The 21,811-nt window shown below is 42.8% G+C and overlaps 1 protein-coding gene across 1 annotated transcript; it reads left to right on the forward strand.

The window, feature by feature from the left end:
• The first annotated feature begins 16,272 nt into the window (after positions 1–16,272).
• Positions 16,273–20,046, forward strand: LOC124649191 (transmembrane and coiled-coil domain-containing protein 4-like). Its single transcript, XM_047188853.1, has 15 exons — positions 16,273–16,493; positions 16,587–16,668; positions 16,755–17,150; positions 17,257–17,422; positions 17,505–17,657; positions 17,786–17,883; positions 18,018–18,109; positions 18,364–18,434; positions 18,510–18,645; positions 19,074–19,133; positions 19,223–19,305; positions 19,397–19,473; positions 19,569–19,639; positions 19,783–19,840; positions 19,921–20,046. The coding sequence occupies exons 1-15, from the start codon at positions 16,273–16,275 to the stop codon at positions 20,044–20,046; spliced, it is 1,890 nt and encodes a 629-aa protein (XP_047044809.1).
• Positions 20,047–21,811: the final 1,765 nt, after the last annotated feature.

The raw sequence follows: 21,811 nt of genomic DNA on the forward strand, positions 1-21,811 counted from the left end.
ATGGAAATGGACTTAGCTTGAAAACACATGGGGCATTGTATGCATTGAAGCTCGATGTCTCTCATCATATTGGTGTCATGGTGGTGTGTGGAGAGCATGGTAAGTGTCTTGTCTCGTCCTTTCTTCTTGGCATTGAGGCGGGTAGCTTGGTGAAGTACATGTTCTTGTATGATGGCTCTTGTGTCTTCATGTAGTTTCTTCACGGTGATGGCGCGCTTGCCGAAGTCCATGTTGGTTCTCTCATGAAGAATTGGAGGTGGGTTGTCGCTTCCGAACAAGAACTTGGGTAAAAGCAACTTTCGCATAGAAGGATCGGGTATGCCAATTTTATTTGCCTTGGACAAGAAACCATCATGCAAATGGAAATCAAAAAATTCTTTTGCGATGGAACACTTGGCAAAAAGGGGAACAAAAATTTTGTCGGTGTAGTCAACTTTTGTAGGACAAGGAGTGGTGTATAGGGAAGTCTCATTTGCAAGTCATGAAAAGTGTGTTGTGTAGCGTTGTCCCAAACAAACGGAACATTCAAGAGGCAAGCAATGTTGCTAATGTTTTTCATAAAGCGAGTATGGAACATGGCAAGGTCGTGGAAACTTCGAGCTTGGAAAATTGTGGTTGGCGTGGGCCTGATACGTCTCCAACGTATCTATAATTTCTTATGTTCCATGCTAGTTTTATGACAATACCTACATGTTTTATTCACACTTTATAATGTTTTTATGCATTTTCTGGGACTAACCTATTAACAAGATGCCATAGTGCCAATTCCTGTTTTTTGTTGTTTTTTATTTCAGAAAAAGTTAGTTTACAAATATTCTCGGAATTGGACGAAACAAAAGCCCACGGCCCTATTTTCCACGGAGTGTTCCAGAAGACCGAAGAAGAGTCGAGGAAGGTCAACAGGGGGCCCACACCATAGGACGGCGCGGTAGTGGGGCCCCCCGCGTCGACCTGTGGGGAGGGAGCCCCCTGGCTCCCCCGACGCTGCCCCTTCGCCTATTTATTCCTTCGTCTCCGAAAACCCTAGTACCGAGAGCCAAAATACGAGAAAAGTTCCAGAGACGCCGCCCGACGTCAACCCCATCTCGGGGGTTCTGAAGATCTCCTTCGGCAGCCTGCCGGAGAGGGGAATCATCACCGGAGGGCTCTACATCACCATGCCCGCCTCCGGACTGATGCGTGAGTAGTTCATCCTTGGACTATGGGTCCATAGCAGTAGCTAGATGGTTGTCTTCTCCTATTATGCCATCATGTTTAGATCTTGTGAGCTGCCTATCATGATCAAGATCATCTATTTGTAATGCTACATGTTGTGTTTGTTGGGATCCGATGAATATGGAATACTATGTCAAGTTGATTATTGATCTATCATATATGTTATTTATGATCTTGCATGCTCTCCGTTGCTAGTAGAGGCTCGGCCAAGTTGATACTTGTAACTCCAAGAGGGGGTATTTATGCTAGATAGTGGGTTCATGCCTCCATTGAATGCAGGACGATGTGATGTAAAGTTCTAAGGTTGTGGATGTGTTGTTGCCACTAGGGATAAAACATCAATGCTTTGTCTAAGGATATTTGTATTGTTTACATTACGCACAGTACTTAATGCAATTGTCTGTTGTTTGCAACTTAATACTGGAAGGGGTGCGGATCCTAACCCGAAGGTGGACTTTTTGGGCATAGATGCATGCTGGATGGAGGTCTATGTTCTTTGTCGTAATGCCCTAAGTAAATCTCATAGTGTTCATCATGATATGTATGTGCATTGTTATGCCCTCTCTATTTGTCAATTGCCCAACTGTAATTTGTTTACCCAACATGTTATTTATCTTATTGGAGAGACACCACTACTTAACTGTGGATCCCGGTCCATTCTTTTACATCTGAAATACAACCTACTGCAATCATTGTTCTTTTTTGTTTTCTACAAGCAAACATCATTTTCCACATCATACGTTTAATCCTTTGTTTTCAGCAGGCCGGTGAGATTGACAACCTCACTGTTAAGTTGGGGCAAAGTATTTTGATTGTGTTATGCAGGTTCCACGTTGCCACCGGAATCACTGGTGTTGCGCCGCACTACACTCCTTCACCAACAACCTTTACGTGATCTTCATCTCCTACTGGTTCGATAACCTTGGTTTCTTACTGAGGGAAAACTCGCTGCTGTACTCATCATACCTTCCTCTTGAGGTTCCCAACGGACGTGTGTGCTTTACCGTCACAAGCAGCTACTTTTCTGGCGTCGTTGCCGGGGAGATCAAGACACGCTGCAAGGGGAGTCTCTCACACCCAATCTATTTACTTTGTTTATTGTTTTGCTTCATTTTATTTTCTGTCTTGTTTGCTTTCTTTATATCAAAAACACACAAAAAATAGTTACTTGTTTTACTTTATTTAATTCGGTTTTGCTTTATTTATTTTTATTATTGCTAAAATGAGTACTCCTGAGAACACCAAGTTGTGTGACTTCACTAGCACAAATAATAATGATTTCATATGCGCTCCTATTGCTCCACCTGCTTCTACAGCAGAATTTTATGAAATTAAACCTGCTTTACTAAATCTTGTTATGAGAGAGCAATTTTCTGGTGTTAGTACTGATGATGCTGCTGCCCATCTTAATAATTTTGTTGAACTTTGTGAAATGCAAGAGTATAAGGATATAGATGGGGATATTATAAAACTGAAATTGTTTCCTTTCTCCTTGAGAGGAAGAGCTAAAGATTGGTTGCTATCTTTGCCTAAAAATAGTATTAGTTCATGGACTAAATGTAAAGATGCTTTCATTGGGAAATATTATCCTCCTGCTAAAATTATATCTTTGAGAAGTAGCATTATGAATTTTAATCAATTGGATAATGAACATGTTGCCCAAGCATGGGAGAGAATGAAATCTTTGATAAAGAATTACCCTACCCATGGACTAACTACTTGGATGATCATCCAAACCTTTTATGCAGGATTAAATTTTTCTTCAAGGAACCTATTGGATTCAGCTGCTGGAGGTACTCTTATGTCCATCACTTTGGGTGTTGCAACAAAGTTTTTTGATGATATGATGATCAATTACTCTAAATGGCACACTGAAAGGACTCCTCAAGGTAAGAAGGTAAATTCTGTTGAAGAAACCTCTTCCTTGAGTGATAAGATTGATGTTATTATGTCTATGTTTGTTAATGGTAACTCTCATGTTGATCCTAATAATGTTCCTTTAGCAGTTTAGCTTCATTGGTTTCTCAAGAAGAGCATGTTGATGTGAACTTCATTAAAAATAATAATTTCAACAACAATGCTTATAGGAATAATTTTGGTAACAACAACTATAGGTCATATCCTTCTAATAGTGGTAGTGGTTATGGTAATTCTTATGGTAATTCTTACAACAATAGTAGGAGTGTACCCTCTGATCTTGAAGTCATGCTTAAAGAATTTATTAGTACACAAACTGCTTTTAACAAATCTGTTGAGGAAAAGTTTGGTAAAATTGATGTTCTTGCTTCTAAGGTTGATAGTCTTGCTCTTGATGTTGATCTTTTGAAACTGAAAGTTATGCCTAATGAAGCTAAAGATACTAAGTCATTTGCTACAGCAAATTCTATCCAAGTTCGAATTAATGAAAATATTAGAATGATGGCTGAATTGCATGCTAGGTGGGAAAGAGAAGAAAAACTTGCTAAAGAGAATAATATAGCTAGAGTTTGGACTATTACCACCACTAGTAATGTTGATTCTTCACATGTTGCTAAACCTCCTACTATCAATGGTAAAATAATTGGTGTTGGCAATGTTTCTACTTCTACTACAAAGCGTGCAAAATTGCCTCGAAACTCGCTGAAACTGTTTGTGATAAAAGTGCTGAAATTTTTCAAAGTGTTGGGGACAATGGTCCCATTGCTTTAGATCATAATGGTTTTGATTTTGATAATTGTCATATTTCTGAAGTTATTAAGTTCTTGCAAAAACTTGCTAGAAGTCCTAATGCTAGTGCTATAAACTTGGCCTTTACAAAACATATTACAAATGCTCTCATTAAAGCTAGGGAAGAGGAATTAAAACTTGAAGCTTCTATCCCTAGGAAGTTGGAAGATGGTTGGGAGCCCATCATTAAAATGGAGGTCAATGATTTTGATTGTAATGCTTTATGTGATTTTGGTGCAAGTATTTCTGTTATGCCTAAGAAACTTTATGATATGCTTGACTTGCCACCTTTGGAAAGTTGTTATTTGGATGTTAATCTTGCTGATAATTCTATAAAGAAACCTTTGGGGAGAATTGACGATGTTCACATTACGGTTAACAATAACCTTGTCCCCGTTGATTTTGTTGTTTTGGATATTAAATGCAATGCATCTTGTCCTATTGTTTTAGGAAGACCCTTTCTTCGAACCGTTGGTGCTATTATTGATACGAAAGAAGGAAATATTAAATATAAATTCCCTCTTAAGAAAGGTATGGAACACTTCCCTAGAAAAAGAATGAAGATGCCTTTTGATTCTATTATTAGAACAAATTATGATGTTGATGCTTCTTCTCTTGATGTTACTTGATTTTCACTTTCTGCGCCTAGCTGAAAGGCGTTAAAGAAAAACGCTTATGGGAGACAACCCATTATTTTATTTCTGCAATTTTTGTTTTATATTTGAGTCAAGGTGCTTGTTACTACTGCAGCAATACCTTTGTATCTTTATTTTATTGCATTGTTGTGCCAAGTAAAGTCTTTGATAGAAAGTTGATACTAGATTTGGATTTCTGCGCAGAAACAGATTTTTAGCTGTCACGGTTTTGAGTTTTTCTCTCTGTAGAAAAATCTAAAAATCCTGAAAAAATTTATGTGTAATCCTCAGATATGTACGCAAGTTTCATTCAACTGGAGCTTTTCCATCTGAGCATGTTAAGTGCCTCGAAAAAAATCGTCTTTACGGACTGTTCAGTTTTGACAGACTCTGCCTTTTATTTCGCATTGCCTCTTTTACTGTGTTTGAGTGGGTTTCTTTGCTCCATTAAATTTCAGTAACCTTGGGCAATGTCTAGAAGTGTTGAAAATGATTGTGTCCTTGCTGAACATGTGAATTTTTTATTATGCACTAACCGTTTTATCTTTCAATCTTGTTGGGCAGACTTTCACCAATGGACTAGTGGCATATACATCCGCTTATCCAATAATTTTAGAAAAAGAGCTGGCAACGGGGTGCCCAGCCCCAATTAATTAACCTTCATTGATAATTCTCTTCACATGTTTTTCCCTGATTTATCAGTAAGCAACTTTATTTTGCAATAGACACTCCTCCATGGTATGTGAAATGTTGGAAGGCTCCCGAGGATTCGGTTAGCCATGGCTTGTGAAAGCAAAAGGTTGGGAGGAGTGTCATCTATAAATAAAACTAAAATACATGTGTAAACAAAAGAGAAGAGGGATGATCTACCTTGCTGGTAGAGATAACGTCCTTCATGGGAGCCGCTCTTTGAAAGTCTCGTTTGACAAGGGGGTTAGAGTGCCCACTACCATTTGTTGACAACAACAAACACCTCTCAAAACTTTATTTTTATGCTCTCTATATGATTTCAAAACTTGAAAAGCTCTAGCACATGATTTAATCTCTGCTTCCCTCTGCGAATGGCCTTTCTTTTACTTTATGTTGAGTCAGTTTACCTACTTCTTTCTATCGTAGAAGCAAACACTTGTGTCAACTGTGTGCATTGATTCTTACATGCTTGCTTATTGCACTCATCATATTACTTTGTGTTGACAATTATCCATGAGATATACATGGTGAAAGTTGAAAGCAATTGCTGAAACTTAAATCTTCCTTTGTGTTGCTTCAAAACCTTTTATTAAGAATCTATTGCTTTATGAGTTAAGTCTTATGCAAGACTTTTTGATGCTTGTCTTGAAAGTACTATTCATGAAAAGTTTTTGCTATATGATTCAGCTTGTTTAGTCATTACCTTTTTGTTAGCAAACTATAGACCATTGCTTTGAGTCACTTCATTCATCTCATATGCATTACAATAGTATTGATCAAGATTATGTTGGTAGCATGTCACTTCAGAAATTATTCTTTTTATCGTTTACCTACTCGAGGGTGAGTAGGAACTAAGCTTGGGGATGCTTGATACGTCTCCAACGTATCTATAATTTCTTATGTTCCATGCTAGTTTTATGACAATACCTACATGTTTTATTCACACTTTATAATGTTTTTATGCATTTTCTGGGACTAACCTATTAACAAGATGCCACAGTGACAGTTCCTGTTTTCTGCTGTTTTTGATTTCAGAAAAAGTTATTTTACAAATATTCTCGGAATTGGACGAAACAAAAGCCCACGGCCCTATTTTCCACGGAGTGTTCCAGAAGACCGAAGAAGAGTCGAGGAAGGTCAGCAGGGGGGCACACCATAGGGCGGCGCGGCAGTGGGGCCCCCCACGCCGACCTGTGGGGAGGGAGCCCCCTGGCTCCCCCGACGCTGCCCCTTCGCCTATTTATTCCTTCGTCTCCGAAAATCCTAGTACCGAGAGCCAAAATACGAGAAAAGTTCCAGAGACGCCACCGTCGTCAACCCCATCTCGGGGGGTTCTGAAGATCTCCTCCGGCACCCTGCCGGAGAGAGGAATCATCATCGGAGGGCTCTACATCACCATGCCACCTCCGGACTGATGCGTGAGTAGTTCATACTTGGACTATGGGTCCATAGCAGTAGCTAGATGGTTGTCTTCTCCTATTATGCCATCATTTTTAGATCTTGTGAGCTGCCTATCATGATCAAGATCATCTATTTGTAATGCTACATGTTGTGTTTGTTGGGATCCGATGAATATGAAATACTATGTCAAGTTGATTATTGATCTATCATATATGTTATTTATGATCTTGCATGCTCTCCGTTGCTAGTAGAGGCTCTGGCCAAGTTGCTACTTGTAACTCCAAGGGGGGGTATTTATGCTAGATAGTGGGTTCAAGCCTCCATTGAATCTGGGACAGTGACAGAAAGTTCTAAGGTTGTGGATGTGTTGTTGCCACTAGGGATAAAACATCAATAATTTGTCTAAGGATATTTGTATTGTTTACATTACGCACAGTACTTAATGCAATTGTCTATTGTTTGCAACTTAATACTGGAAGGGGTGCGGATGCTAACCCGAAGGTAGACTTTTTAGGCATGGATACATGCTGGATGGCGGTCAATGTTCTTTGTCGTAATGCCCTAAGTAAATCTCATAGTGGTCATCATGATATGTATGTGCATTGTTATGCCCTCTCTATTTGTCAATTGCCCAACTGTAATTTGTTTACCCAACATGTTATTTATCTTATTGGAGAGACACCACTAGCGAACTGTGGACCCCGGTCCATTCTTTTACATCTGAAATACAACCTACTGCAATCATTGTTCTCTTTTCTTTTCTGCAAGCAAACATCATTTTCCACACCATACGTTTAATCCTTTGTTTTCAGCAAGCCGGTGAGATTGACAACCTCACTGTTAAGTAGGGGCAAAGTATTTTGATTGTGTTGTGCAGGTTCCATGTTGGCACCGGAATCCCTGGTGTTGCGCCGCACTACACTCCTTCACCAACAACCTTCACGTGATCTTCATCTCCTACTGGTTCGATAACCTTGGTTTCTTACTGAGGGAAAACTCGCTCATTGTACTCATCATACCTTCCTCTTGGGGTTCCCAACAGACGTGTGCTTTACGTCACAAGAAGGGCCACTTATGTATATCCTCAACTTTCGAAAAATCCACTTCAATGCCAATAGAGGAAACCGCAAATCCAAAGGAAATCAACTTTTTGTGTGCAAATGGGCATAAGATGCACAAGGCTTCTCTCGCATGTATAATATGGTCCTTCAGATTCTTGGAACACATGAGGGTATCATCAAGGCATACAACAACACTCTTGCCAACAAGATGTTTCAAGATATGTTGCATAAGACGCAAAAAGAGTGACGAAACAATGGAACAACCCAAAGGCATGCTAAGGTTTTCATAAACATACCTGTGTGCTTGAAGATCATGAGTTTGATGTTGCATTTCCTCTTGGTCGTCGGGTTTGGTGCGGTAAGCGGTACATTTTGGTAGTGTGGTGCCTTGCATGAGGTCGATGTGGTGCCCTATGCCTTGAAGCGGTGGTAGTCCTAGAGGAAGCTTGTTGAGGAAGAGATCTTGAGACTCCTTCAAAAAAGACAACAAAGACGAAGGAAGTGTTGTTAAGTCGTTAGTTTCCGAGGGTGGCCCCTTGCAAATGAGCACATAGTGCAATTTGGTGGATGGGTTGTGGTGCACTTCTCTCATGTCATTCTTGGTGGCTATGAGGACACTCTTCATCTCGCTCACATATGGCTTGTGGCGCTCACTCTCTTTTTGGTGGATCACTCTCTCACCTCTCATCTCACTATTGGTAGTAGCTTACTTAGCCCTTGCTAAAGCCTTTGCATTGTCCGCAATTACTTGGCTAGGAGTCATTGGGCGTAGGATGAAGGGCTTGTCGTTGACCTTGAAGCCATAGGCATTTGTGTAACCATCATGGTTTGCTTTCTTGTCATATTGCCAAGGGTGACCAAGTAGCATGTGGCACACCGTCATAGGTACTACATCACACTCAATGGTGTCTTCATATGTGTCGATCTTGAAGGATATTGTGACGGTGTGTTGGATCTTCACATTTCCATTGTCACTTAGCCATGGTACATGGTAAGGATGGGGATGTTTCCGGAGCGGGAGGTTGAGCTTGGAGCATAGTTCGGTGCTTGCAAGGTTGTGGCAACTTCCTCTATCGATGATGGCCTTGATTGACTTGCCATTGATTCCGGCTCTTGTTTGGAAGATGTTGCATCTTTGGTATTCATTGGGGAGTGCATGGGTTGTCAAGACTTTGGTCACCACAAGTGATGGGCTTGCATCATGCACACATAGGATTTGCTCTTGATCTTCCAATGCATCATCTTCAAGATTGGTTGCGGCTTGCACTAAAGCTTCATATTCACCTTCACTTAAGTACTCCACATCTCCATCATCCCGAGTTATCATAACTCTTGTGTTCTTGCATTCAAAGGATTTATGTCCTTGGGCACCACACTTGAAGCAAGTGATGTTACTAGATCCCATGGAAGCTTTGGAGGACATAGTTGATTGCTCCGGCTTGAAGCTTGTTGTCTTGATGGCACTTCCCGTTTGCTTGGGAGGATCCTTGGAGGCCCTAGCACTTGTATTCTTTGTGCTTGATGAAGCATTCGTTGAATTTCTTGCGGCGAAGAAGGTCTTTGAATTTGCACTTTCTAAGTCTTCTCGCACTTGGCGCTCGGCCCTTGTAGCTTGATGAAGTAACTTAACCATGTTCGTGTAAGGCAAGAATTCCACTATCCTCTCGACGGGGATGTTCAATCCATTCAAGAACCTTGCCATTGTTTGTTCTTCTCGCTCATCCACATTAGCACCCATCATGGTTATGTGCATCTCCTTGTAGTATTCCTCAACGGACTTGAAACATTGCTTTAGTTGGGTGAGCTTGTTGACTAGGTCACGTTTGTGGTGAGAGGGCACAAAGCGAGTGTTCATCACTTCTTTCATCTCTTCCCATGTGTCAATGGGTTCAAGAAGGTTGGCTTCACGTTTGTCATTGAGTTCATCCCACCATACACTTGCATAATCTTCAAACTCTAAATGTGTCATGGCCACTTTCTTGGCATTGGAGTAGTTGTGAATGCGGAAGATCTTGTCTACTTTGCGGACCCATGATAAGTATGCTTCGGGGTCTTCTTCTCCTTGGAACTTGGGCATGGTGAACTTTAGATTCCCAAAGATTTATTCCTCATCACGGACATTGTGTCAATGTAGTGGTCTTGCATTCTCTTGATCCTCATTATGGTTGCGAGGTTGTTGATGACGATTCTCATCTCATTGCGGTGATTTGGATGAGGAGGACGCCTTCCATGTGGTGGCCGAGGGTCTGGTATCACACTAGCTTCACTTGGGGATTCGTCTTCATTGTGGTGACTTGCTTCACCTTGATGGGCATTTGGTCCTTTACGAGCTCGATGATTGAAAGGATTGTGTCTTCTATTTTCCATGTTGTTCATTCTTGCGCCATTATCTTGAGGAGCATCAATATTGATGATTTGGCGTTCTTGATTCACTTCTTGTTCGGCGTCATTTTGTGGTTGCCTTTGAGCATTGACCACTTGAGCTTGACGAGGTTGCTCTTGTTGTTGACGTGCCTCTTGCTCATGGCGAAGACGTTCTTACTCATGTGCACGAAGGAGATATTGATCATGACAAAGAAATTGTTGTTCTTCTGGGAATTGAGCTTCACGATTTTCTTGTTGTAGCCTCTCTTGTTCAAGTTGAACACGTGTTGGCTCCGCATCTTGAGCTTGTTGTTGAAGTACTTGAGCATACACATTATGGTGGTGTGGGTCTTCATTAGAGGCATGATGAGATGGAGACAGATCTCGATGCCTTGAACTATGAGCGCGATGACCTTGAGTGTTGGCTTCGGTTGTTGGCGATGTTGGCGATAGCTTGTTCAAGGCGTGCCGGCCTTTCTTCTTGTCTTCTCATGCTCGCCATGTTTTGTTGACCTTGAGTAGCGAGTGTAGCCTTCAAATCGTGGCCTGGTGCATCAATCTTATCATGGAGGTCTTGCACTTGGACATTGGGGTCTCTTCTTTGCACTCGAGATCGTTCTTCATAGCGTAAGAAGGTCTCGTCCATCCTTCCCGTGAGGTCATGGATACTCTTGTTGATGGCTTGAGTAGCTATCCAATGTTGGTGCCGTCTCATCGGCAATTGGTTCCCCTCTCCACTAGACATGGTTACAAACTAAAAAAAGAACTATGTTGTGGGGGGGGGGGGTAGAGGAAACCTCACAAGTAAGTCAAAGACTCACAACAAAATTGGAAAGGTGTGTCAAGCTGAGGAAAAACCGGTTACACACGTAAAAACGCACGCAAAAGGCTAAGAACTCTATATGGTGTTAGGTATGGGTGTGGAAGCCAAATGGAAGAACCAAACAAAATGTCTATTGTCAAAAGTGGGTAAATCCAAAGGTCACAAGTCAAAAGCGGTGATCACAAAAGGCATACACAATGTGGAACACACGCACGGGACAAAATGGGGTTAGCGCGACCAAGGAAAATGAGCACGAACAAAATTGGTCCTAACGAAGACTACTAGCTCGGTGTCACGCTAACACAAGAGAGACCGTGGCTTGGTTGCAAAATTGAGAAGCAACAAGATTTGCGCAAGACGCCTCTCTTCTCTTTTCTCTCTTTTGCTTATAAGCTTAGGACTCTTTTGTATATATGTGTCACTCACACACTTCTTTTTTCTTTTTGTATTTTTCTTTCTTTTTCTCACTATGTAAGGATACTACTATCTATGTAAGTATGTCACACTTCTTTTGCTTATCTTTTGACAACAAGCTTGCTTCGTAGCTTTGCTCACACACGCACACCCTCACGGTCGGGACACTTGCGCAATGCTTCAGAACACTAGAAAGCCACTCTAGATGGGAAAGGTACGCAAAGGAAGCTAGGGCTACAAGTTAAAGAGCAAGTTATACCACTTGATGATGGTGGTCGACAATGATCTCGAACTTGCGATGGTGGTGGAAAGTGTCAAATGAACCGCTTGGATCCTCGGGGTGCCGTCGTTGTTGTCGATGTTGCGAAAGCTTGTGGTAGCTAAAGTGGCACTCAAAACCGAAGTCCAAACACAAAAAGGCAGTACCAAAATGAAAAACAAAGTTAGCTGTCAAAATTTTGGACGGGCGGAACTTTCGTTGTCTGGGGGTGGTACTTCCGGTCCGGGCGGAACTTCTAGTCCGGGAGGAACTTCCGGTCCTGTCGGGCGAAACTTCCGGTCTCAACAGATCTACGGGCTGTTCATCGATTTGGGCGGAAATCCGGTCCAAAATCCTTCAAATTCGTGGAAAATATGGCACTAAAAGCTGTGGGAAGGTGGGGGAGTTGTAGATTAACACCAAGGACAAGTTTCTATTGAAACAAAATCACCAAGAACTCAACAAATTGCGAGATCCAACCAAGGCCAATTTGGGGCTACTTTTTGGGATTTTTTAAATTTTCTCAAGAATTTTTTGAGGGATATCGGGGTCAAATCCGTGGCAACCAAGGATCTCTTGATACCATATGATAAGGGTTGAACCTTAGGGGAGGCCCGATCTTCACGAATTTGGAGACGGGGTGAGGAACACGAAGAACACGGGTGGAAAGCGGAGGGGATCGAGGATATAAACGCAACACACACACACACACACAACCGGTTGTTCTTCGTTGGCCCGATACACCAACCCAATAGAATTGTAAGGCAAATACCGACAAGTAGTAGAATCCCTCACAAAAGATTGGCAAGCAATTGGTAGAGTTCCAAAGAGGAAAAGAGTGCAAATAGATAGAATTGCAAGAAGCAAAAGATCCACAAACACTAGAATTCCTAGAATGGAAGAGACCAATTCCTCAGAAGATCCTTGATAACTTCATAGATTGACTGATGAAAATATGTCAGGTTTAAGGTTTTAGCTGCAGCTATGCATACATATATATAATTGAAGCACGTATGTGTAACAAATAAAATAGAGATAATAGATTTGTGAGTAGCACATCCGAAAATACTCTTTCCACTAAAGCCAGAGGTGACAATAGCCTAATGGTCCAACCACTGTACTTATAGTCGCAAGCAACAATAGTTATTAAGTAAAGTAATACAGACCAAAGCCTTAAACTGGATGATTGTGCCATAATCCCGAATGAATCACTAAACATGTACCGTTACTTTCCCCTTTTTGTCACTGAGGTTTCACGGTAGCACACCATTCTCCACTCATCCTACCACTTCCCTTGATCGAATAGAATGATATGGATACCTGCAGATCACCGAGACGAGGCAAAGAGATAATGATACAAGATTGCAAAACTCCTATTCAATCCTTACACATATAATAAGATTAGACGCACATAAACGCTGCGAGGATTCATCCCAACCCGCATCCCGTGAGGAATACTCACACATAATATCAAGATCCATACAAAGATAGAAATTATGTGCAAAATACTTAGATTGAAATCACAATATTCTTACAATGGTCGCCAATTCTCAAGGAGATCTCTATTACAATGGTGATGGCTGTGGACATGGATGGAAGATGGGATGGATGAACTATGTTGGTGGATCTCCTCCGGTGTGGTGCAGATGGATCTGATGGGTGGCGGCTCTGTTTGGCGACGAATGACTCTCTTTTTAGCATCGGTCCCTTCATGAAACTTATAGGGTTTAACCTCGGGCATGCAGCGACACACGGTACGGGCGCACGGTATGGGTGGGGCTTTCCCGTACCAATGCCCATTAAAGCCCCTGGAACCACCTCTTCGAGCATAGTCAACTTTGCCATGCTCCTGACGCGATTTACTTCAGTAATTGCAGGTCCATTTGTCATTATGACGTGATTTCCCGCACATCATCCAAAAATAGAAGAGATTGCACATCATTGCATTAATTAGTCATTATTGGCAGGTTGAGAGGTGAACTTAGTCAATTTCTTGACTTAGCTAAGGGTTTAAACTCGAGAAAAAGTGGCGTATTTCGCAGCCATCATCTATGAACTATGTATTGTTTTAATCAATGTTTGTCTACATATTTGCACTACATCACACATATTTGATATATTGTTTGAGCCAAATTTTAGATATAGGAACCTAAGAGGATCTCCAACATACGCGCTAAATCGCGCCCGCGCTGTAAACCCGACTTTTTTTTGTATGCGGGCATCGCCAATAAGCGCTCGAACAAACGCTGAATAATAGTGCGCGCGGTAAATAGTTTTCAGCGTGCGAGATATTGCGGCTCCGCACGCGGCACTGCGCACGGTAAAAGAAGAGACAGCGCGTGAAAGCCAACCGCCGTTCCAGTTCCCCTCCCGCGCTCTTGATTTCGCCTCCTCTCGCATCGGCGCCGGCAATTTACCTGCGATAGATGGCCGCTTCATCCCTCCTGCACCAAATCTCGCTACCGCCGACACCGATGGTTCCATTCCATCGGCCTCATCCTTCCTCGCCTCGGCGATGGAAAACCCTAGCGCCGGGCTAGTGCGGAACCTGTTCGTCGCGCCGCGGCTGAACGCGGCGACCGGAACAGCTGCGCAAGCGCCACCGCCACAGGGGTTTGTCGGACCGGGATCGTATGCGCCCGACCTGCCTGAGAAAGTGACCGCAAGGTATAAATCAAAATACTTTTACTTGTAGTTGTATATGAGATAGATGAGTAGCAATTGATAGAAATATTTCAATGTGATTGAGACATGAATGTTGCTTGCAATTACTTTGCAGAAAAAGGGGAAGGTCGGCCAACTACACCGCCGAAGAAGATGTTTTGCTTTGCTGAACATGGTGCAAGGTGGGCATGGATCCAACCACCAGCATGGATAAAACTAAAGATACACAGGGGCGGAGCTCCCAGTAGGGCAAGGTAGGGCAGCCGCCCTACCTTGATTTTTGATGAATACTGTTAGATGCGCGTGTTTTTTCTGAAAATTTTGAGTGGTCATACATCGAAAACGGACTCCGTATGGGAAAGTTATGCGTGTTTCAGTAAAACACTGCGCAAAATCGATTACAGGCCAAAAACATAGACTATTTTTACCTCCAAATATAAACTCGTATTCTAGATTCAATGTGAATAATATTTCTTGTATTACAGAGATTTATCATTGAATGTACCCTAGTATATACAAGATAAACTAGAGTTATTCATTATACATACTTGTAGATTTGAAGATTTTTAGATGTTTTAAAGACAAGTAATACTTTCTCCAACCACGTTATTACTCCATTAAGATGACATAGGGTTTACCCGTGACGACATCAATAATTGAAACGAATTTTCTAGCAACAAAAATAATCAAAATCGAGTAGCGCATCGAATGAGGGATAATCAAACGTCTTGATTATTTGAATTACATCATATTTTTTAAGAAGATGTAAAGCTTTGTCGTTGAGTTAGCATTATTCTTATGTTTTTTAGGTTATACTTATAATCAAATATTTTTTATTTTCACTGTATTGAGATAATACTACTTTTTAGGACTATTTGATATTTGCATCATTCAAAGTTCGTCCTACCTTAGATTTTTTTCGTCCTTCGCCACTGAAGATACATATTGGATAAGGATCACAGAGTTTTACAACAAAACTTGCAGCTGGGGATGCGAGCGCACCGATAGATCTATTTGCTCTCGGTGGTCAACTATCAACACCGATTGTTCTAAGTGGTCGGCGGTGTTGACCTTGGTTGATAGAATGAACGCAAGTGGCATTGATGACAAAGATAGGGTAAGTTGTACTAATATGGGTATATTCTTAGTGACATTACCATGCATGTTTGTTCTTATTTGTGCTCTCATTTGTTCATGTAAAACGATATTGCCCAAAATTTGTTCAAGGGAGATCCTAAGAAAAACAAGAAGGGCAAGTCGGTTGAAGGGAAGCTATTTGTAAACTGATTTTAGCGCGTGACTTTATTGTGCGGCTGTTGGAGATATACATATTGGACATGGATCACGGACTTGTACAACAAAACTTGCAGCTGGGGATGCGAGCGCACCGATGGATCTCTTTGCTCTTGGTGGTCAACTATCAACACCAATTGTTCTAAGTGGTCGGCGGTGTTGACCTTGGTTGATAGAATGAACGCAAGTGACATTGATGACAAAGATAGGATAAGTTGTACTAATATGTGTATATTCTTAGTGACATTACCATGCATGTTTGTTCTTATTTGTGCTCTCATTCTGTTCATGTAAAATGACATTGCCCAAAATTTGTTCAAGGGAGATCCTAAGAAAAATAAGAAGGGCAAGTTGGTTGAAGGGAAGCCATTTGTAAACTGATTTTAGCGCTTGACTTTATCGTGCGCCTTTTGGAGATGCAGTAAGAATGAAAGTTTGGCTATAAAGTGCATTTTTTTTAAGGAGCAAATTAGCTCGTCTAAAGAATAGAGTGGGCTTTAATCTCCTAAACTATAGAGCTTTCGGCTAGAGATGCTCTAGCACCGGCTCGAAAATTTGGAACCCAAACAAAATTTCGTTCCTGTGCGGGCCCGCACAGCAATTTGGCTGGGGCCTATGTGCATGACTGCGTTGGTTCGCTGTGGAGTGTTCCTGCTGGAGGCGCACCTCCGATTCTCCGAAGCTGCTCGATCGGTCGCAATATCCCGGATTTTCCCTGGCTCTCGGCGAAGTGGACACCACCGGGCAATGGCCACGTCGTCGACGCTGAGCCAGACACAGCGGTACGCGGCGGGTGCGCTCCTCGCGCTCGCGCTCCGCCAGGCGCAGATCCACCAGCGCGTCCTCCTCGGCTCCCACGGCCTCGACGAGGACCCTGACCTTGACACCGCCGTCGTCTGCAGCGCCGACCCCGACGGCCGCGACCTCTGGACCCACGACTCCCGTGGCCTCCTCTTCCCCGTCCTCAGGTCAGGTGGCCCCTCCCTCCGCCCACATTCCGACATGCGTGCGTGCTCCGCCTCCTGATATCTTGATCCGGCGTACGTGGCATGCTTTCTCAGGTTCCTCGAGATCGACCCCAAGGCATGGCCGGGCGTGGAGAAGACGGCGGCGACCTCCGATCCCAAGCACCACATTGGAGCCGTACGTTTTGCTAACAACACCGCATCCCCCGTCTTGAATTGAGTTCCACCCCCATTTCGACGTATCGTGTGATGTATATGGCGCAGTTTCTCCGGAAAGTCTTCGAGGACGAAGACGACGGCGAGAAGGCCGCCGCCGACAGGTCCGACCTCGAGTTCGCGCTCGCCAAAGCCGTCGACGCCATGGCGATGGGCCTGGAGAACGACGTTGCGCCGGGAGACCTGTTCAAACAGCAGGTGTTCGGTGAGTGCTCCAACAAAGACGAACAAGAGGACGACGAAGGGTCGCCCAGCGGCGGCCGCTCCTCCAAAGACTACCGGAAGATGGCGGTGCTGTACATGCTCCTCTCCGCCTGCGTGGCGGACGTGAACATGGCCGAGGACGGCACGGGGTCGCCCCGCATCAGGAAGGGCTACGACGCCCGCCACCGCGTCGCGCTCCGGCTGATCGCGGCGTGGCTCGACGTCAAGTGGATCAAGATGGTACATAACATCTCCGTGTCTCGATCTCTAGTGCAAAACGAAATGGCATGCGAGCTCCTACCGTGCTAAATCTGTCTCTTGCCGTCGAACACCTTTGGCATTGTAGGAAGCTATCGAGATAATGGTTGCTTGCTCTGCTATGGCTGCAGCGAAAGTGGAAGAGCAATCGCGTGAATGTGTGTCGCCCAGGAGCAGGTGGCAGAGCTGGAAGCGTGGAGGGATCATCGGCGCCGCGGCCTTGACCGGAGGGACCCTCATGGCCATCTCCGGCGGTAAATGATATGTGAAATGGTGTCAAAATCTCGATGAGACTTCTCTACCATCTGCTGAATCAGTTAGCTGGATCTTCTACAGGTCTTGCTGCTCCAGCGATTGCTGCAGGGTTTAGTGCTCTGGTTCCAACGTTGCACGCACTTGTCCCTGTTATAGGGGCTAGTGGATTTGCTGCTATGGCTACCGCTGCTGGACATACTGCTGGTTCTGTAGCAGTTGCTGCATCATTTGGAGGTGAGCCTGAATATTCCGAATGATATTTCAGTGAGGCATTTCACATTTTAGATTTCCCCCCTCCGTTTGGTGATCCAGACTTCTAAAATTATGCATAGTGACTAACCATCATCTTTGTTTGGAATCAGCTGCTGGAGCTGGGTTAACTGGGTCCAAAATGGCCAAAAGAATTGGAGATGTGAAAGAATTTGAGTTCAAAACCATTGGCGAGAACCATAACCAGGGTGTATGTGTTTGTTTTTTCACTTTCAGTTGTACAGTGTTGGTTATCCAATGCTCTGTCTTGTGTTTCTTGTAACAACTATAACGATGTCTACTCATAAGATAAAATGGGTTTCATGATATGTTTTTTTGTTACAGCGCCTAGCAGTTTGCATCATGGTGTCCGGATTTGCTTTTAATGATGATGATTTTTTAAAGCCTTGGGAAGGATGGAAAACTAACTTAGAGAGGTACATTTTTCCTAATACAGCAGTTGCTGAAGAAAACGTTTCTTACTGCCCATTCCTCGGTAGTATTTTTCTATGCTTTAGTGTTATAACAAATAGGTTTTGGCTAACGATTACCAGAAATTTGATTTACGATATAACAAGTCAGATAACCCAGTGAGTTTTACACAATCTATTTCAGCCACAAGCTTGCACTGTGTAAATCTTTTCAGCATCGTGACTAGAGGATAGTTGCAGCTCTCATTGATAATTCGCAGGTACATTCTTCAGTGGGAGACTAAGCATATAATTGCCTTGAGTACGGCAATACAGGATTTTCTGGCATCAAGTAATGTTCATGATTCATGCATAATGTGCACTCGTGCAGTGATAAATTTATTAAGGATTCCTGTTATCACTACAGGAGTTGCACTGGAGTTGGTGAGGGAAGGTGCAATGCAGACTGTCTTAAGTGGGATCATTTCGGCATTTGCGTGGCCTGCTACCATAATAACTGCTGCAGAATTTATCGACAGTAAATGGTCTATTGCTATTGACAGGTGTCTTCCTACACTCTTCTTGCCCATATTTTGCTCTTCTTTTATTTTCAGTTATCCAAGGCATAGTTGCACAAAAACTGAATACTACATGGAAGTACTTAAGAGCACGGTTCCATTCTCGGAGACGGACATACTGGATTCGAATCATATTTTGTTTGTAGATTTGTACGTCAAATGTTTAATATCCCTATTCAGTCATTTGAAATTTGAATTGAAGTTCTGGAAATCCCAAAACGTTCGAAATTCGATCTGTTCCTGCTAGTAAAAAAACCTGTCAAAAAAGGGTTCCAGGGGAACCATGCAGGAATTGGAAACTATATCCTGATCAAGAGCTCTACTTCAGGCAATATTGTGTAGTTCATTCTTTTTAAACTTAGCCTCCAGACCAGTAATATTTTCTACCTGATAAATCAAGTGGGTGATTCCAGGACAGATAAGGTTGGGAAAATGCTGGCTGATGTTTTGCTTAAGGGTTTGCAAGGAAGCAGGTACCTCTGCCCACAGTTTAAAGAATTCAGTAAACGCTGTCTGCATGAGCTAATTTCTCCCTCGTATAAAAATTCACAATCACTTCCAGGCCTGTCACCCTCATCGGTTTTTCACTCGGTGCGCGTGTCGTGTTCAAATGCTTGGAAGAATTAGCTCTGTCGGGCAATAATGGTACGTCATTTTTTGAGAGAATTCCTGAGCTCTAACTATGTGCACATATGGAGTCGGTTGTTTATTCAGCTGACAATTTTACCATGGACAGAGGGAATTGTTGAGAGGGCTGTGCTGATTGGTGCACCGGTTTCAGTTAACGATGAGCTATGGGCTCCCGCCAGGAAGGTATGGACAGTATTATTTTGATCTTTCCCTCCCAGGAAACTGCGAGCAATTGTGTTCATAGAATCATATATACACCAACCTGTATATATGTGCAGATGGTTGCTGGAAGGCTTGTGAATGTGTACTCTACCAATGATTGGATCCTCGGTGTCACTTTCCGCGCGAGGTAACTAGTACCATCAACGCCCAGTTGGAACTATTTCTTGTGAAACTCGTGTGTTTCAAACATGCCCAAAGCTCAGCCTGCAACCACCGCGTCTCGTTTTTCTCTGATGACTAATGAACCTGATAAAATGACTTGTCATGCAGCCTTCTCACGCAAGGTTTGGCTGGTATCCAGGCGATCCAAGTCCCTGGAGTTGAGAACGTACGTGTGTTTGCCTGGCGCATTCAACTGAGTAAGCTCCTCCTTTTCTTGACTAATTAAGTTGTGCAAATCATACGCAGGTTGATGTTAGTGATCTCGTCGTCGGGCACTCTTCCTACCTGGGACTCATGCAGCAAATTCTGGAGCAGCTCGAGTTGAATACCTACTACCCGGTGTTCTCTCCCAGCACGCCCAGGTCGAAGTAACCACAACGTTGTTCTGCTAGATGAGTACTGTGTTTCATGCTACTGGATGTTACATGTGATAAATATAGCGATATATGTTCTAGTAAATAAAGGAAACTTCTATTGCAAGAAAATAAAAAACGTCTTTCGGTGTATTTTTCCCTGTGTGCAATGGGAGCTAGGAATAGGGGGAGGGGGGTGCTTTCTCTTAGCAAAGAGAGGATAGGTTAGTAAGAAAGATTTATCAAATTTGCATCAATTCTGTTAGAGCCGAGAGTCCATCAGTGACAAAAAGGAATAAAAATGGAGATAAGGAGTCACCTTGCTGAAACCCATGTGTCGGTGAAAATGAATCCAAGAGGTTCTCATTGAATTTTACAAAATACTTCACTGACGTTACACACATCAATGAACCGGTGAGAGAAACTCAGCTTTTGTATCACTTGCTTCAAGAATACCCAATCAACTATGTCTTTGATAAGTCCATTTTATAGCACAAAAGCTTTTTATGGGATCATTTTCATGTGATGTTGAGATGATATTGCCAACCAGGGGTCTTAATCTATTTACCAAACACTTTGACAACCATTTGTAAACAACATTACAAATACTGATTGGCCGATACTCATTTAACTTGCATGGATTACTTACCTTTGAAATTCACCTTCTGGCATGATACTCGTTCTAAAAAAAATGTACCGCAGCCACAACATTTTTCTTCAAAGTGCCCTAATTACGCTAGAAAAACCTCGCGGGAATGCCATCTGGACCAGATGCCTTTAGCGGCCCAATTTGAAATGGTGCATCCGAGATATCCTTTTCTGTAAAATCACAACATAAACGGTCATTAGCCTTGGCTGTAACACTCATTAAAAGCTCTACCGTCGGACGTGGATCAAGGTTATGACAGCAGTAAAAAGATTTTGGAAATATTTTGTTGCCATAGCTTGGTTGTCGCAACATCATCACGTGTAACCCCGCATCTTTTGTTAACTTGCGGATTTTATTTTCCTACCAGCTTGTACCTCCTCACTCTCACCTTTAATAAGCAAAGCCACATGACCAGAACATGGCGTAACCACATACATCACCGAGTAGAAAGGGTACAGGTTACGCCAAGAATTAGTGGCAACCGCATGGTCCAATCTAACTTTTACATTTGAATTTGAATTCCCAAACCGTTTGTTATCATATGTGTGAGGGACTTCTGAGAACCCAAGATCAACAAGGCCACACACCTCTAACATATCTCTGAAATCTGCCATTTGTCCCTCTGATCTTAGAGTGGCTGAGAAGTGCTCAAACGACCACATGCATTCATTAAATTCACCGGCAATCAACCACAGCAGATCATGCAACTTTGCCCAGGTCAGAGGTTGGTCTGGATGACGGGGCGTTGGGTTCATGCATTGAACTTCAAGCTGCCGAACGGAAATCCAGGCTCTCCTCTATTAAGAGAAATGTGTGGCCCAGCAAAAAGACCAAAGTGACTAAATCTCCAATTATTTTCAAATGAATGGTATGTTTGGGAATAGAAGAGGTCTTAAAGACTTGGCTAAGCACTAACATATTGCTGAAAATATTAGGGAACATTGTTTAGATTTTGTTGCTATCTCCGAGACGTGTAAACGGAATTATTCAGTAAGTTTTCTAAATCGCCTTTGAGGCGGGGAGGACTTTGCTTGGATGTCCCGCCCACCTCGGGGACGCTCTGGTGGCTTATTAGTTGGAGTCCGAACTTCGACTATGGAGATTCCAGATAATTTCGGTGGTGAGTTTCATATCA

Source organism: Lolium rigidum, chromosome 4 (assembly GCF_022539505.1).
Source record: "Lolium rigidum isolate FL_2022 chromosome 4, APGP_CSIRO_Lrig_0.1, whole genome shotgun sequence".
Taxonomy (NCBI): Eukaryota; Viridiplantae; Streptophyta; class Magnoliopsida; order Poales; family Poaceae; genus Lolium; species Lolium rigidum.

What these genes read in the sequence shown, in the direction of transcription:
- LOC124649191 (XM_047188853.1), top strand. Translation starts at nt 16,273, where the DNA reads ATGGCCACGTCGTCGACGCTGAGCCAGACACAGCGGTACGCGGCGGGT. An exon ending in CCAAGCACCACATTGGAGCC is followed by an intron (nt 16,669 to 16,754) that starts GTACGTTTTGCT and finishes TATATGGCGCAG; the next exon opens with TTTCTCCGGAAAGTCTTCGA. An exon ending in AAGTCCCTGGAGTTGAGAAC is followed by an intron (nt 19,841 to 19,920) that starts GTACGTGTGTTT and finishes AATCATACGCAG; the next exon opens with GTTGATGTTAGTGATCTCGT.